Source organism: Microtus pennsylvanicus, chromosome 8 (assembly GCF_037038515.1).
Source record: "Microtus pennsylvanicus isolate mMicPen1 chromosome 8, mMicPen1.hap1, whole genome shotgun sequence".
Taxonomy (NCBI): domain Eukaryota; kingdom Metazoa; phylum Chordata; class Mammalia; order Rodentia; family Cricetidae; genus Microtus; species Microtus pennsylvanicus.
The window spans coordinates 55065626-55083190 of NC_134586.1; the positions used below are offsets into that span (position 1 = coordinate 55065626).

The following is a 17565-nucleotide window of genomic DNA, read 5'->3' on the forward strand; positions in this document are numbered from 1 at the left end:
TCTGTGACACTCAAACCCAGTGCTGCTTCTAGCACATTCTCAAAGTTGGTGAAGCATGAGTCATTTACTTTAAATAAAGCCAAGACAGAGTAGGCTTAAAGAAGGAATACTGAGCTGCTCTTTTGAGAGAACTGAAACCACCTGCAGCAATGAATAGCTGATCAGTTGAAATGAGTCTAATGGCTGTTTTTCTTTAAAGAACGAAACAACAAAATCTCCCCTCAAAACAGACTACTGGCAAGATCCTATACCAAGATAGGTAGAAATTTATTTCCAATTTTAATACAAAGAATACAAACCTCAGTTTTTCAAAGACATCAAATTATTCTTCCATAATTTGCTCTTAACACCTTTAAGCTAGCAGAAAAACCCATATAAGGAAAGTTACAGGCGGAATCCTGAGGATTGCATATTTAGCGATCACTGATTGTGCCATGTTTTCCCAAACCATCTTTTGGAGTTTAGATGAGAGAGACTACATCAGCATGCACTAAATAGTGAATATTGTTTCCATTCTAAACCCAGCAAGGCATCTCTGGCTGCACTTTTACCAAGAACCCCAGCTGAAAGCACAGATACCACATGAGAGGGATTGTTAGATATTACTAGGGTCAAGGGGTTCTGACATCTTAGCTACCAAACACTTTTGGCTACAGCAACCGCTAGGACAGTTTGCAAATAAGATTGAGATACAGGATAAATCAAGCATCCCTCAAAGGTGTAATGGTAAAGAGGAGACTTAGAAATTAATTATGTCCTTTGGTATGGGTGAATTTTATTTGGGATGAGGAAAGCGATAGGCATTAAATGCAAAAAGAATCACTGTCCTGCAACTATTTGAGGCTGGAGTGTCAAGGTCAAAAGCATTCCTAGGAAAAAGGCTGGGCCAGGCCGCTAGGGTTTCCTCCAGCAAGCCTTGGTTCTGATTCTTGGCCTCAGTTGGCTGGAGGTCACAGTGAATGAGCCCTCTTAATAGGAAAGCCTCAGCCTTTTCCTGTAACACTGACTACAACTCAAAATCACCTTCAAGTGAGCAGGATATCTGTGATTGCAGAGGACAAAGGGGGGCTTCCTCCACAGACCCCACCTAGCAAGAACAAATCTGCTAACACTGATTCAGAAGCATCACAAAGTTAAAGCTTCCTTGTGGCCTTGGGAACTAAAACCAGTCAAGCCACACCCACTTAAACACCAGTCCTGTTGAGTTAATCTCAGTGACAGCAACTGTCAAGTGGGAGCCATTCATAGATGTGTGTGTGTGTGTGTGTGTGTGTGTGTGTTTTCAAGTCTCAGCTCTTTCTTGGGATAGAAAGAACACGTGAAGTGGAGTAACAGAACCAGAGGTCAGGGCTTATACCAAAACACTGTCCAGCCACAGTGACAGTGACCTTTGGGACAAGATAGAACTTCGGTGTTTCTTTAGGCCACATCAGGGTCTACCCAGAGGCTTGGTTTAGGGTACACTTTCTTCTCCAGGCCTGGGTATGGTGTGTCCTGCTGATGAGATGTGGTCAAGAGTGGGTGATGGCTGCATTCTGGGGTTTCAGTTGTAGCCGGAGGTTGTGGCAGTCCTGGCACTTAGTTTCAGTGACGAGGGACAGGCAGTGAGAAGGCTGAGTCCTTCACCAGCAGGTCAGCTGACAGCTGAGTGGAATAAAGCCCTGAGAGGGGAAGGCATTAAGCAGGACAGTACTCGCTGGGTCACCATCCTTGGGGTGCTTCTGCCCACCAAAGCTGCATTTTGGCAAGAAGTGGGGCGGAGAAGATGTGAGCTGGTGAACACCAAACCCTACATGCAGTTTAGACACTGGCCCCTTGAAGAATGGGGTGTGCAGACGCCTGTTTCAGCTGGAGCTGGACAGAGGTGACAGGACCTGGCCCCTGAGGCTTCACTCCAGCTTTTTAGATGGCACCCGGGTCCGTGCAATGATTATTGGTACCAGGGCCAGGCTGCCGATTAGAGCAGCCCACAGTGGTCGGTAGAAGAGCCAGCCAGCAGCCACAGTCAGCAAGGTCAGTGAGGTGGCTACACAGAAGGCAAAGGCTTTCAGGCCAATATTGACCAGGTCTCGGAAGACAGGAAACCAGTCCACTGTAGGGAAAGAGAAGGTCATGAGTCCTTGAGGATACTGTGCTCCCATGCCCTAGACCGCTCCCCTCAGCCATTCAAGGGAGGAAAGGATCAACAAGGTGGACATTCAGGAGGTGAAGCTCAGCAAGCTGACATCCACAGCTGTATTCCCGCTCAGCCCATTCCCAAGAGTGGGCGCCTTGGCCCTTCAAAGTCCATGTTGAAGCAACCAAAATGACCCATAACACCCTCTCTCCCACAAGAGCCAATGCTGATACTCTACATTGCTCAGAGCTTGAGCTCTGAGCCGCTGTGCCAAGCCTGCAGAGGAAGCGCCTGGCGCTCAGCAGGCCACCTTGACTGATGGACAGAGAGGACTACATAGGCCCTGCCACGGCTCCCCTTATCCCTCCACACTACATCTGCCCTACCTGCCAGCATGCCTTCAATGGAAGAACCAGGATCACAGACAGGGCTTCTCAAACATGGTGGGGACTGAGACTCAGAGGGACTGACCTGTCCTCAGTTGCATGGCCAACATAATTCTGTATAAATTCTGATCATTCTTTGACGTGCCCACAATGTGGCTGGTATTTATGAGTATAGCTCAGCTGTCTAGGGAAAGTCTGAGGGAATGACTTTAGTTCTCTGTCTGTAAATGAGGAAATCCCCCTCAGTCCCCAATACTTGCTGCCAATCTGGGATGTGCTCCAGTCACACCTCTCCCCAGTCCGTAGACCTACGTCGGGGAAGGGCTTCTGCTGGCACCACAAGAAGGCTGGACGAGGACACACTGGGACAGAGACCTGCCTACCGAGTCTCCCTGAGCAGCTCTCATTCTGCTGAGTGTGTCAGTCTGGCACACTCTTGGGACCATTTGGAGTCCTGGCCTCCAGCTGTTCTTCCTTGCTAGAGATCTTTACTTTCCTTCTGATCTGAGTTACTGAAAGCTGTGTCAAAGTTGTTTACCAGCACTGCTTCACGAGCACGTGTTGCCTTGCCTTGAGGATCAGAGGATAAGGTTTTCACCTGTTGGCCCACGTGACTGTTGGGTATTTAAGCCTCCGTGGTGCTATTGAATAAAGGGCTTCTTACCCAGTGACTAGAGGTCCGTTTCTCTGTCTCTGTGTCTTTGTGTGTTTCAATCTCCAGACCCTTGCCCCAAGCTCGCGAACTGTATGGTAGCACATAGAGCGCAGACAGGCGTTGTGCGCTGCAGCACACTTCATGTCTTGGTCACCAACACTTAAACTCGGACTCTCTTATGCCAGACTTAGGGCAAGTGAGCAGCCCCTCCCCAGGCTCCAGATGTGCTAGCTGCTGCAAACCTGGCCTGGCTCTGGAGGATGTTTCCATACAGGAAACTCCTAAGCAGGGGCAAGAAAAGGAAGGCCAGGGAGGGGTACCCATGACTCTGACTTGAGGGATTTCAGGTGCAGATCCAGTTCACAGCATAGGCTGGCAAGCCTCCTCCCCATAACTGTCCAGTCATGGCGTAAGGGATGAGCAGAGCAGCCCAAACTGGACCAGCCTCCCATCCCTTAGTAGGTGTGAACATCCCTGCCCATCACACCTGCCTTGCCTTTCTCTGCTATTCATCTTAAAGCTACCATGGGGGGGGGGGGGGACGGACGGATGGATGGACAGACATGACACAGAGACAGGCCAGATGTTTGGTGTCCTTCTCAAGGATCCCAGCTGAAAGGCTGACCAATGCAGTGTGGTGAACACAGGACCTCAAGAGGGAAGGATGGCTCCTGCACCTTTCCCACTTACCCAGGGTGTAGAGGATCCGAGTCATGAGGTTGAGGCCCATAAACATGGCCATCCAGCCAGCCGCCCGCAGGCCCCACGTCTTCATGGAATTGCTCTTCTGTTCTCTACGAAACACCTCCTGTACAACAAGGTGGCACGGTGTCAGGATCCACAGAGTCACCAACCAACAGTGTGGGTCCTGGGGGCGGCGCATTGTTCCTTACAGAGCACAGGGAGATGGGCAAATCTCATGTCTAAGTCTGCCTGTCTGGCTCAAGAATATGAATAAGAGATCTATGCCCTTAGTACATGGTCTCGCCATCCTTCCCACTGCAGCTGTCCATATGGGTGGACAGTTTAAAGCACACGCTGGTCCTGGGTGAAGCATTAGCCCGCAACCCCAGGACACTGCTTGCAGTTTCAGGCCCCCTGACTCCGACTGTTCCCTCCTGCTCTGTAGGCTGCACCTTTGTACCTCATTGCTGTTCCTGGTTTTCCTTCTGACCTGTAAATGCTGCTATTCTGTCTGCTTAGCCTACTCTGCCCAGGACCCCATGCATCCCACATCCCATGTGCCTGTACTCAAACATAACACTACATGCCCAGCACTGCTTTAGGGCTACACTGCCTCCTACACATTGTCCCAGCCTCCTGGCATGCTGAGCACTGACTCAGCCCCACCCCAGCCTGAGTCTGTCTTCTCCATGGCAGCACATGATCCCACAGCCCGCCCACCTGCACAAGTCGAAATCAGGGTCAGGTGTGGTCTGTTTGCCCCTCACCATACAAGTTCTGCTGTTTACGGTGATCCACACCATCACTGTTCCTCACGGGGTTCTTACATTAGCCCGCGATTTGCTGGCCTCCCTTCTTCCTTGCACAGCAACTGCTGTGACCCCAACCAGCTCTGACCCTCCACCTGGGCCTTGGCCACCTATGGGGAGCCCAGGTCAAGTGTGCTGTCGTGTGTAGACTGTCTGCCCACAGTTGCCCAGCAGCTCTGCACTTTCTTGCAGTCTTGGCTAAGATGCGGTTTCCCTGAGAGCCTTTCCCAGGCTCTGACTGAACAGTACTCTTGTCCAGTCTCTAACACACAAAGATGGACACCTGTCTCCGGATTTAGCTGCCACTGTCCTGTGGTTTACAAATACACTGATCTGACTTAAAATAACTTAATCAGAATCTTCTGTTTCACTGAGACAGGAAGCTGAGGCTCGGTGAGGTTGTGGCACAACCCCAAGGCTTCACCATAGATAGTTAACAGGAAAGCCGTTCTGATATGCCTGTGTTTAGTGAGCAGGTGTGGACCGCGTGAACAGCCACCACATGAGATGAGGATGACAATGGTGGTGGTGTTTTCTAAAATGTTTCATTACAACAGAAGAGGAAACAGGCCCAGGGAGGGTAAGACTTGTTCAAGGTCTGTGGCTGGTGAGAGGCAGAGCCAGAACTAGGCAGGAGCTGAGTCATGCCGTGGTCTGGGCCCCTGAACTCTTCAGACCCTGGAGTCCCCGCATCCTGACTTTGGAGCCCAGCTTTCTTCTCAGCTCTGTGTGGCTGCCTGCTTGCCTGTCTAGCCAAACCTTCCCTCCGGGGACTCCTCTGCCACACATCCCACCCACCATCCTCTGGAGTCCTCCAGACACCTGGGACTGCCTGAGAAGGCTGGAAACCAGGGGTTGGGCAAAGCCCTGGGAGAAAGAAAAGGGCTTCCTAATTTTAGAGCGGTTCCTAGGATGACTCATAGCCCAGGCTGGGAGGTGGCAGCCCCACCCTGAGCCTGGTAACCAGGCTCACCAACAACAGACCAGCCACACCCTATCTTGGCCAGGTAAAGGAGCAGGTGGGGTCCAAACACTATGACCCACTGGTGGTGGCTGGAAGAGGGTAGCTGAGGACGCAGTAATAGCAGCAGAAGGGCCACAGCTATGCTCTGAGGCCAGCTGCACCCTTGGCCTTTTCTGGCTGGTTCTGGATTGAAACCCACAGATCTGCTTAAGACACACAGGGAGGCCCCAGCAGGGACCTACTGGGTTTACTAGCAAGAGCTGGAATTGACAATGCTCTATTCTAAAGGTGCATTCCTCCTTCTCAGTACTGGGAAAGGCACACCCAGGGGACTTTGGGACCTGTGTGTGGGTGATCACCTCACTCACAAGGCTCTGATGCTGCAGCTCCAAACCCTTCACTGATGCCCCCGAAGGAAGAAGAGGCACCTGAGAGTGGCCTCTGCCTTATGGCAACCTTGCAGCCACTGTCCCCTCTTCTCCTGGTACCCACTGGCAAGTGAGCTCTTTCCTGCCTGACTTGATTATTCTAGGGTGGGCCTGTTCATTTTGAGGGCCTGCACAAAAATGACTTGTCAGAGGCCCTGGCCACAGAAACGGTCTATTAGAAACCCATCGTGCTGGGGCATGGCTGCTCACACTCCTACCCTGGTCTCACTATTCTCCTCCCACAAGACTGACAGCCTGAGAGGGCGGTGTCAGGGCAGTGTCAGTCCTCAGGGCCTCGCTCACAGGAGGCTGCTGTCCTATTTCCTTTTCTTCATCCTGCATTGGCCAGACCGCTAGTGGTGGGGCTTCTTAAATAGCACCGAGAAGGGCAGGATGTGCCTGGCCCCAACACAAAGGCAGGGCAGCAGCAACTCACCTCAGCTGAGAAGTCTCCATGGTGCAGGAGCAGCAAGGTGTCCCCAGACTTGGTGGAGTATGGGGTTAGCTGGTCACCTCGCTGCCGGGCAATCACAGTAACCTGATCAGGAGAGTCAGTATTAGAGCTGAGTGGAGCGAGAGACAGAGGCACAGGGTGAGATCCACAGCCCACCCCTCAGACTCTACACCAGTCAGGAGGTGAGGAGACCTGGGGCTTCTCTCTTTGTTTCTATGGGGTACAGCGCCTGGTGCTCTGGCCAAGCTGCTTCAGTCCAAGCTCTAGGGAGGTACTCAGTACAAAGCCCACATTGGGGCAGAGCGGGGGTTGGGGCAGACCTACACAGGGAGATGGTGTGGACCACATGGTGACATTGCTGCTTGACAAAGTCCCAGCATTTCTTCGCCATGGCAGACCGCACTTCTCCAGCACTGTTTTAGTCTCATTTTTAATGATTCTCACTATCAATGCCTTTCCCTTTGGGAAATTTTGTGCGGGCTTCGGTAAAGAATGAAAACGTGCACAATGGTAGCCTCTCTAAACAAAATAATTCTTTGGAAAATAAAATCCCCACCATCTTGGAACCAGGAATCCCATTGTGCCCTCCTAATTTCACCAAGTGCAGAAATGTTAGAGATTTACTACACGCCTGACCCCAAGGATGAATGCCTACAATTCTGCTCCAGAACCTGAGGCCGTTAGGGGCAAGAGTTCAGTTAGTAAGTGTAGAGAAATCAGAATGGTACGGTACAGTGGGAAAAGAGTAAGACAGCAGGACTTCCCTTTGGGGAGCCTATGAGGGAACACCCATAGAGTAAGACTAAGACACAAAGGGACACGAATAGGGAACAGCTCAGTGCCTGTCCCCTTGAGGAATGAAAATTGCTCTTAAATTTAGTGGGAGTGTCTAGTCCCAGAAGTCCTTTTCCCAAGGTCAGACATTTGGATAGGGGTCCCCATTCCCTCAGGAGCTTGAAGAAAGTTCCTGCTTGCTACAAAGGAAGTTACTCTTCTGATCACACAAAGAGGAACTTGTGGCCCTATTGTCAAGGTCAATGCTAGATTCCTCAACCCCTTATCTCAAGTCACACCCCAACTCACAAGCCCCCTTTCTCCATTTTGTGTTATGTACAACTACAGAGAATAAAACGTGTATTTTTTCAGTAAACACTGCTGGCAGCCATCCTGATTCACCCTCAGATGGTGTCTGTCCCCCACCCCCAGCCTCCACATATCCTCTTTGGACCTGAACCCTGGCGGAAGCAGGTCTCCAGCAGGGAAAGGTCCTGCTGTCCTTCTAGACTGAGAGCTACTATGAATAGGACTGGTGGTCACAGTGGACTCCAGATGAATGACAACGCATATGCACACCAAGCAACCAGACCAGGCCTGGATCATCTGTGCTTTCTCCACCACCGCTTCCTGAGCCCTAAGAGTCTTCTATCTGCCTCTAAGGTCAGGCTCTGGGGTGGCATTCTGATAGTGTACAATAAAGAACCAAGACCACGTACTGTGGCTGGGAGAAGGGGCTGCTCTAATTGGACAAGCACCACTAGGACTGTGGCTCCCAGCCTGAGGTCCAGGAGTCACTGTGGAAAACACAGACCTCTGAAACTGCCTAAGACCATGCCTGCTGCTTTTGCAAATGAGAAGCAACACAGTTAGGACCCAGGGAATCATGACTGGGGGCAGCCCCAGGGAAGCAGATTACCACATGAGCTGGGCCCAGGTTAGGGTCATCACTGCTCAGTCCTGCATAAGAAAAGGAGACGCGGACATCACCAACCTGAGGGTGAAAGAGAAGAGAGAGAGAGTGAATGGTGATCCAACACCTGGCTGTTTTCACTCTTTCACCGAGACTGGCCCGTTCCCTAGGAGGCCGGCCCATCTCCAGTCTCCATGGCCAAGTGCAGCCTGGGTTCAGCTGTTGCACACACTCTCAGTGCTACTCAAAAGCCTTGTCCTCTGCTATGTGAGCAGCCCTCATGTCCACGTACCTCCGGATACTTAGGGTTTTCACTGTGGTAGAAGAAGTCTCCTCGGCGAATGATGTCCACGTGGGGGTCCTCCAGCTTGGATAGGCTCAGGGGCTTGAAGTTGTCAATCTTGTCAATGAGGCCTGAGGGAAGCGGAGTGCTCAGAAACCATAGCCTCCCCTGAGAACCCTGCTCTGCTAACCTGTAACCTGACACGCCGTCCTTGGTGCTCTCAGACAGCAAGGCCAGTACCAGCCTATGCCCTCTGGCTTTTGCCTTTCTCCCAAATGCAATGGATTTCTTTTTAAAGTGGTGGGTCTTAAATAGCCCATTGTGGCCTCAAACTCACTAAGAGCTAAGGGTGACCTTGACCTCTGGATTTTACTTCCTTCGCTCTGCTCTTCAAGTGCTGGGATGACGAGGCCATACATGGGATGACTGTCATACATGGTTTCTTTTTTGTTCCATGACAGGGTTTCACTATGAAGCCCAAATCAGTCTCAAACTTGTTAATCCTATCTTGGCTCCCTGAGTGCCAGGGTGATAGGCATGTGCCACCACGCCAGCTGCAATGCCCCCTTTCCCAACTCTATCTCCAGAACTGCCCTGTGCCCAACTCACTCACTAACTCTTCCAGGAAGGCTTTTCCATGCCCTGTCCTGCTAAGTCAGCCTAGTCCCAGCTGTAAGAGTGGCTTTGCTTTCTGCCATCCCTCCTTGGAACACACTCTCACCCACATCTAGGCCAGACCTCCCTCCACCACAGGCACCAGCTGAGTGGCAGAGCTACTGGGACAGCCAGGCTAAGACTGCCTATCTGGGTCTCAAGCACCTCTGTCACCTTCCCAGGATAGGCCCAGGGAACCCAAGCATTATATGACTCATGGTGCCACCTTAAATCTTTAGGGTTTCTCCTCAAGTTACAGAGGAGGCTCTGATGCACCTCCTTGTGGGAGAGCTAGATGCCTGGCAGGGCTCAGAAGTGGAACCAGAGGTCAGAGGGAGGGAGGGCTGCCTGAGGCAGGTCTCTGGTGCAATGTCTGCTCAGAACAGACATGCACAGAAGTGTCCAAAGGGTGTAGCACCTGGGGTAATTTCTAGAACAATTCAGGCTTCAGAGGAACTGCCAAGAGTGGGGGTTCTACTCTTGAGGGCTCACCTCACTCTGTCCCAGTCCAGAGTATAATTCTGACATGGGGGCCAGCTGGACCCTGATACCGACTACCATAAGCTGTGGGTCTGCTTAATACTAGGGCCCCAGACCTAGAAGAGGCCAAGGGGATAGAAAGGCTTTGGGTGGGCACCTCTACAAAGGCCCGAGACTCACCTGCTGAGAGAAAAAACCTGCCAATTTGGACAAAGGGGGCTGTTGCTGTGAAAGACTCCACTGCCATGGCACTGCAGGAGAGAGGGAGGACAGTCAATAATGGGGCACCAGGGTGGGAGCTGTCTGGTCACCTTTGGGTTGTAGTGTGCTGGGGACAGTCCCTACCCAGGAAGGGGATCCTGCAAGTCTAGGCACATGACGCCAGGGCTCCTGTTTCCCTCTCTGGGAAACACCCCTGCTCTGTCTCATCACCCAGAGCTGCATACCCTCTTACCTAACCTGTGCCAGCCTATTAGCTGTTGTGGAATATTACTCTAACTAGGTAAAGATGTGTTATATTTGTTTATGTTGTGGAATACTACTCTAACTAGGTAAAGATGTGTTATATTTGCTTATGTTATGGAATGCTACTTTCACTACGTAAAGGTGTGTTACATTTGTTTATACTGCCTTTGTTTAATTATGTAAAGATGTGTTGCTGTTTTTACCTTGCCTACCTAAGACGCTTGACTGGTCTAATAAAAAGCTGAACAGCCAATAGTTAGGCAGGAGAGGGATGGAGGTGGGGGAGAGGAAGAGAGGAGAGAGGCTGCTAGCCAACCAGACACAGAGGAAGTAGTGAAAGTAGGACCTACAGAATGAAAGAAAGGTAAAACATAAAGATAAACAGGTTAAATTAAGTTATAAGAGCTAGTGGGACAAGCATAAGATAAGGCTGAACATTCATAACTAAGTCTCTGGGTCATGATTTGGGGGCTGGTGGTCCGAGAAAGCTGCTACAATTAGCCATAAAATGGAGCCTTTCTGGACCACATACCACTTCCAGCCTGGGCAGTCTCCATCTTCCTAGCTCAACTTGGACCATGGCTTCAAATGATCTAGCCATGCCCAAGTGCTACTTCATCATCCTCACCCATACCACAGAGTGATTTCCCCCTGAGGAATGCTAACACTGCCACTAGAGCCCCCAACCTGGCTAACAGTAACAAGGGACTTTGTGACACAGAGAATTCTCTCAGTCCTTCACCAGGCCAGTGCTAACTTGAGGGTCAGCAAAGACCAGGTCTTCATCTGTGCACCTGATGCCAACACAGAGCTTGGTGTTAAAACTGCATCTTGTGTGTTTGTCAACCCATCACTCAAATTAGAAACTGAGGCTGGAGCCTGCAAGGATAAATAAGACTGGACTTGACTTGAGTGGGCCCAAGCCAAGCTCTCACCTGGGGTTTTTGTGGCCAATCTCTCGGTCAAAGTTTTTGCTGTTGACAATTTCTGACCTCCACTCCGTATCTGCGTGAAGAGAAAGAAGGGGCAATTCAGACCAGCAAAGAGTGGTCTCAGCATCCTCTTACCATGACCCTTGGGGACCAGGGTAGCTGCTCAGGACTCCCTGGATGGTGGGCATGCAGGACCCTGAGGACTGGCACTCAGGAACTTTGCCTGGTGCTGAGGCTTTCCACACCTGCCCACAGCCCCACTGTGGTGCCCACCACCGCCAGCCTGGGCTAGGGTGGCAGTCACATGTCCTGGGGATGCGCAGGGGCTTGGAGGGTCCGGGACTCACTGTAGGAGTACTTGGTCTCCTTCTTCACCTGGCCGTCCTCCGTGTACTCACTGCAGAAAAAGCACAGACAGCGGAAGTCAGCTCAGGCGCCCGAGGCCATCTGCTCTCTAAGTGTCTGAAGTGGCCTCACGGTCCAGCTCCCCACAGGGAGTAGAAGCCTGCTGGGCTCAGGAACAGACAGTCCCCAGCCACCATGGAGCAGGCACTATCTCTAGAAGGCCTGCCTGGAGGGACATGGTTTCTCAGCTTAGCTACAGACTCCGGCTGGCTCACCCAAAGATGTCTAGCTTTGGGCTCAAAGAGATATCCAGCTGCAGCCTCTGGGAGAACCTAGGGTGGCAGGGGAATGTTCTCGAGTATTCCTTGATTACTCCCTTCCCCTCACAGGCCATGTAGTTCAGGTGGGGCAGAGTCTGGTTCTGGCTCTAGGTGACCAGGCCGTGAGTTAACTGAGAAGTGGCTTGCGCCCTCTGTGAGAGGATGACCCAGTGCAGGAAAAGCTGAGCAGGGACTGGCAGTGGAAGGCCATATTAATTCCTAGTGACATCATTTGAGCCTGGACTGTCATGCCTTGGGCAGTGCATCCTGGAATGTCCAGGTAAGTAAGCTGAGCAGCTGCCTTTCTGCTTTGGCCCACTCTGTGCTAGACTGTTGTCACCTCCAAATAAAAGGTCGCCATGCACCAATGCTGGGTCTGACACTTTTCTGATAAGCAGACCCTACACTTTGAATTTGGTTAAATGGCCTCTTCATAAAAGCACCGCCCTTTATCTTAGCACTGAGCCCCTCACGCCCTCATGCTCTCCACTTCCTCAACGCCTAGATCCTCACCTGGACTCTTCTGTCTCCACCCACTGGTACATCTCCACGTGCCGCCGCAATTTCACAGCTGGAAGATGGACCCCGTAGTTTGGGTCAGACAAGAGCTTCAAAGAGAATCAAACAAAGTGTAAAGGTCAGATGTATGGCAGTCCAGAGGAGCCCAACTACAAGAGGGATAAAGACGGGCAGGACTGGAAGTGGAGACCAGCATGAAGCTGCCAGCCTCAGCTCTCAGCACAACGCCCATGACCCTGAGCTCAGACAACAGCCCAGCTCCAATCATCATACTGTGTGCAAACTGTAATTTGAGCTGTTGTTATCACATGACTGTGAGACTGTTGTCATTAGCATAGGGGACACCGGGACTGAGAAATGACAATCACACCCATGTGGGTCTCTCTGAGGTCCAACTCTGAGCTACTGCAGTCGGCAGCTGCCACCCAATCCCCAGCCTACCTTGGACGTCCGCAGGGACCCGATGATGTGCACCAGCCTCCCTTCATTCTCCGGAGCTACACTGTGGATGCTGTCTGGGGACACCACAAGTGACAGGCCCTCTGCAAGTAAGGTGGCTGTCTTCAGTGCACGACCCTGTCAGAGGGCAGAAGAAGGGATTTCAACAGCTCAGGTGCTGCTTGGCACCTTGCTGTGGGTACAGAGAGGGATGGGCCTCAGCAAGCAGAGCTGTTGAGGTCTAGCAACTGGAGACTCAAGACTAGAACCCAGGCAGACCCCACCAATCTCAGACTGTCCAAAGTTGGAAACAGCTCTGTGTCTCCCTGCCCTGGACTAGTCTTCTGCCTCCACTTGCCTCTGCCTCCCACTCCCCAAGCTTCCAATCCATGTGGTTTACAAAGGCCAATCTGAAGCACTGTCCAAATCATGTGATCCAGGACTTGCCGACCAGGTGTGCTCTCAGCATAGCTGACACACTTCATCTGCCTCACCCAAAGGTGCCTGGAGCCTCTGGGAGAACCTAGGGTGGCAGGGGCACCTTTCCCAGCTTTTCATGATTACTTCCCTGCCCTCCAAGGCCATGTAGTCAGGTGAAACTGAGTCTGGTGTTGATTCAGAGAACCGAGACCTACACCAAGAACCTGAGAGATAGCTGTAACTTCTGCTAAACTGACTTAAAAAGACATGGTTCTGGTTCCCCGATTCTCGCAGATGATAAGCTGTTTGGAAGGGGGGGCTGAAATTGCTCCAAGGGAAGGGGCTGCCCCCCCCCCATAAAATGTCACAAAGAGGCAGAATTCCAGCAATCCACCATGAGTGCCTGGACGTTGAGTGCTTCAGTCATGCCTGAAGAAGGTTCTCAGGTGTGCGAACTGACTCACTGCCCCTCTGGCTTACACTGATGTGTGTCACAGTGGAAAGAATTCTGATTAACTCAGCAGCCCTCTCCCTCCTGTAAACCTAGGCCTTTTATTTCAGAGTTCAGTCATTGGATCCTCGCCCTGCACCTTACCTCATTGGTGAAAATTAAATAGAAGGAGAGCAAGAAGGTCACCAGCCCCACGAACATCCCACCGGAAGTCTCACTCAGCCGCTCCAGGAAGCCTGGCTGGGGGTCAGATGTCACCTTGACGTGTTCTTTCCTACTGCCGATACTGGAATACTGAAGGGGAAATTGAAAATTTGATGAGTTTTAAGAAATAATTTTGGTGTCCAAAATTATTCTTCCCAGAAGAACCCCTATTCCCCACAGACATTGAGGGACAATTCTACTTTGGCATAGAATTTCTGGGCCATAAGCTCAGCACAAGGCAAGCAAATGCTAAAGACACCAACAAGCTATTATACAAAGCAGCTAGAAGTGTTATTTTTAATTAAATTTGAGAAGTAATGGCTGGGCTTCCTGAGGACTGTGCTGTTCTGTGAGGCTGGAAGAGTAGCAGGTGGCCTTTTGGACAGTGGGGTCACAGTTCTAAGAACTACCAAGTGGCTATGATGAAAATCCAGTGAGAGGTGCGCCCAGTGCTGGCTGCACCTTCCAGCTAGGGCATCAAGACAAGCTATCTGGAGGAGAGGGCATAGAGGCAGACCTCAGGAAAAAGGCGCCCTCAGTAGGGGACTGTGAAGCAATGGTATGCAGTGGCACTGTCTGCCCTAGCTGTGCAGGGCTGGTAGAAAGACAAGGCAGATGGACATGCCCAGGCAACACCCGGTAGGCCCAGAGCCACAGGTCAGTGGTGCAGGTTTTGCCCAGCTTGCTGTTGTCAGAAGTATGTCTAATGCTTATCACCAAATGCAGAGACTGAGCCTGAATCCTGGCTCTGCCACCCCACTAGCTGTGGACCCTCCACTTCTTCACGGGTAAAGTGGAGGCTAAGCTCCGGTGCTTGGGGTGGTGGCTCAGAGCTGGGGCCTCGTCGGCTCCTATGGGAGTTACAACTATAGGGACATTATCAGATTTCTCCATCACTGAAACTGAGGCTTCCACCCAGACTGTGGGTGTGGATGAAAGTCACAGAGATACAAAGTGGTCACCAGGCAGGCACCTCAGAGAGCCAGGTCCCTTCCTGCCTAGGATCAGAGGATGGATTTGGGTCCAAGTCTGTGATCATAGCTGATGCCAGTCTGGCTGCTCTCCAGGGCTGCCTCAGGCCTGCTGAGGACACCCACGGAAGCCAGAATGATACCATCAGAAACTCAGTGGAGACAACCACTGCAGACAAGAAGGTGACCATCAGTCAGGCCAGTTCAAGGCAGAAGAGACTACCACTACTCCATTTCACAGATGAGGAAATCAAGACTCACTGCTTAGGCTATCTGCCCAGATCAATAGCTTATAAGTAGTGAGTGAGTGTTCAAATCCAGGCAGATCCCTCTGCCCTCCTTATCGCTTAACTGTAATGTGAATTGAAGAAGTGGAAGCAGAAAAAGGAGACCTGTGTTCCTCCAGCTCTTCCTAAGCCCAGGAAGGAAGGGAGGGCAGGATGTTTTGGGGAAGAGGTAAGATGGGAAATGCACATATGGGTGTGTGTATATGTATGTGTATATGCACACTTATGTATCCTCCATATCATAGTCCACTTCCAGCACACTGGGCTCAGAATCAGCAAACAATGAAGCAATAGGTAGAAATATACTGGGCCTGGAAATTGGCACACCAGGGTTGGAATTCCAGCTTTGTTGCTGTGTGAGCCTGGTAACATGCTCCACCTCTCTGGTCCTGGTTCCTCACTTGCTGGTAATAATACCCACCTGACAGGACAGTTGTGATGCCTCTGCTCCACCCACTGTCTTAAGATTTTCTTGCTTACCCTGCCTGGTGGTTAAGCTACAATATGGATGTTCTGGTACTCTGTCCCCTAGACATGACATAGCCATTGCCATCTTGAAATAAGAACAGTTTTGATTATCCACATGAGCCCCTCACATGATCAGGCATGTTTCCTGGAAGAGTGGAAGAGGGTCTTTATACCCTCAGGTGAGAGTCCAGCCACTCCCCTCTTATGTCCCACCCCCAGCAGTATGTAGTACTGCTGGAGTATACAGGAGGCAGAAGGCTAATGGAAGGGGGATTGGGAGCAAAGGAGACAAGACTCCATCTACACAGCTTTCCAGGGGTGGTCACCCATGTTGATATGGGACTTTGGTGATAAGTACACCCCCTAACCTCCTTGATTCACCAAGATGGAGTTGGTAGGCTTGTTCCTTTGGTCTATGGTTATCCTGTCTGACCGAATGGATGCTTGTTCAAATCTTCCCAGGAAAATAATGTAAAAATGGATGGACAAAGACGTGGCTACTATAGATACCTCATTGTGTCTGTTTGTTGGTGTGGAAGTCAGACCCCAACACACATACCCAAGATGGTCTCTGACTGTACAAGCCTCTAAGAGTGACTTTTTCATGAGTTAAGTACCTCCCATGTAAGGGCTCCGTACCTAGCAATCTTCCTCAAAACTTCAAAATAACTGATCCCATGAGAGAGTGAACCCTGGGAAGTTAAGAGTGGAAGAATCTTGATTTGCCTCTAGGCTTGACTCCAAAGCCTGCCCTTGTCACCTTCCCAAGATGGTGCTGCAGCATAAGCTGGCTTAGAGCCCCTGAGCAAGTGTCTTCTGCTGGGGAAGTGCAAATATGATGACGATGATGACAATGATGCTGATGCTGATGATAGGCGCCAGCAGGAGTCCACCTGCTCCTGTTAGACTGGTCTACAGGCTGCCTTCTCCTCTGGCTCCAGTGCAGCTTTCCTAACCTCTGGCTCTTCGCTCCTTCCAGAACGGGACAATGTGCCAAGCAGTCACTGCCTGGGCAGTGGGTGACACAAACTCTAGTCTCTTAGGAAATGTAGGAGGCCAAGAAGAGGTTTGCAGGACAGAGGAGAAGCCTGGGAAGAGGACAGAACGGGCCAGAGGAGGGCAGCATTGGACACTCTACCAAGGAGGGAGAGAGGGTGTGCCTGGGGTTGGCAGTGTTCCTGAACTGGCTTCAGAGGCGCTTTCGCCAGAAGCAGTGGTGAGTCACTAGCTTCTCCCACACCCAGTCCCCTAGTTAGTGATGCTGCTCAGCTCCTTGAATGAATGTTAGCGTTCACTACTATAGTTCTTAAAGACTTGTTGCAATAGGAAGAAACCATGGGGGGGGGGGGGGAATGTGAGGAAGACTATCCTCAGCCAGGGTCTCTTACCAAATAAGTGCGGTAGGGACCGGGAGGTAGAGAAAAGCCTCCCTCTCCTGGTGGTCCAGCCAGGCTCGTCCAGCTACTGCGGCCTCACAGCCCTGCGTACACACCCCCTAGGGCGAGGAGGTCAGAGCAGCCTTTGCTGGACAGCTCCACCTGGGCGAAATCGCCTTGCCCATATGCCCACCGACGGACACTTTCTTTCCTCGTGGTCCTTCTAGTCCCCAAGTGTCATACCCCCGGGGGCCCAGAAAGTAACTAGAAGTCGAAAGAGCAGCATGCACGAGCTAACTAGACGGAGGAGAGCGTCCTACAAAGGCGCGGCCTGAGGGTGAGTGAACAGATGGACGAGAGCTGGGAGATCAGAGCCGCCTCACCCACTAGGGTCGCATCGCTTAAGGACACAGCGTGGACCCAAGGAAGAAACGGGCCGGATGATGGTGTGGCCCGAGGACCGGAGTTACTCACGTTCGCGGCCATGGTGAGCCCAGATCGCCTCCGTGGTCTCGCACTGCTCTGCTGGGAATTGTTCTGAAGACCGGAATGCAGAATACGGTGACCTCCTGTCTGCTACAGAGCTGCAAGACACCGTGTGGAATCCGAGACCTGGCTGGACTCAGGACAAAAGTTACCGCCCCGCGGGTAGTTATCTGCGCCCCGCAAGTTGTCTGCGCGTGCGCATTTCGCAGCCTGCTGGGAAATGTAGTCCGCTGTCGGACACTTTCGCCACAAAGTGCAACACACCCATTGCTTCACTAGTGCG

General features: G+C 51.6%; 1 protein-coding gene across 1 annotated transcript; it reads right to left on the reverse strand.

The window, feature by feature from the left end:
* Positions 1 to 248: 248 nt before the first annotated feature.
* On the reverse strand, positions 249 to 17476 carry Tmem43 (transmembrane protein 43). Its single transcript, XM_075983481.1, has 12 exons — positions 17271 to 17476; positions 13635 to 13784; positions 12623 to 12757; positions 12176 to 12270; positions 11345 to 11394; positions 11001 to 11070; positions 9781 to 9851; positions 8476 to 8597; positions 8190 to 8264; positions 6479 to 6580; positions 3848 to 3965; positions 249 to 2092 (listed from the first exon to the last, which is right to left on the reverse strand). The coding sequence occupies exons 1-12, from the start codon at positions 17280 to 17282 to the stop codon at positions 1890 to 1892; spliced, it is 1203 nt and encodes a 400-aa protein (XP_075839596.1). The 5' UTR covers positions 17283 to 17476; the 3' UTR covers positions 249 to 1889.
* Between the last annotated feature and the right edge of the window lie 89 nt (positions 17477 to 17565).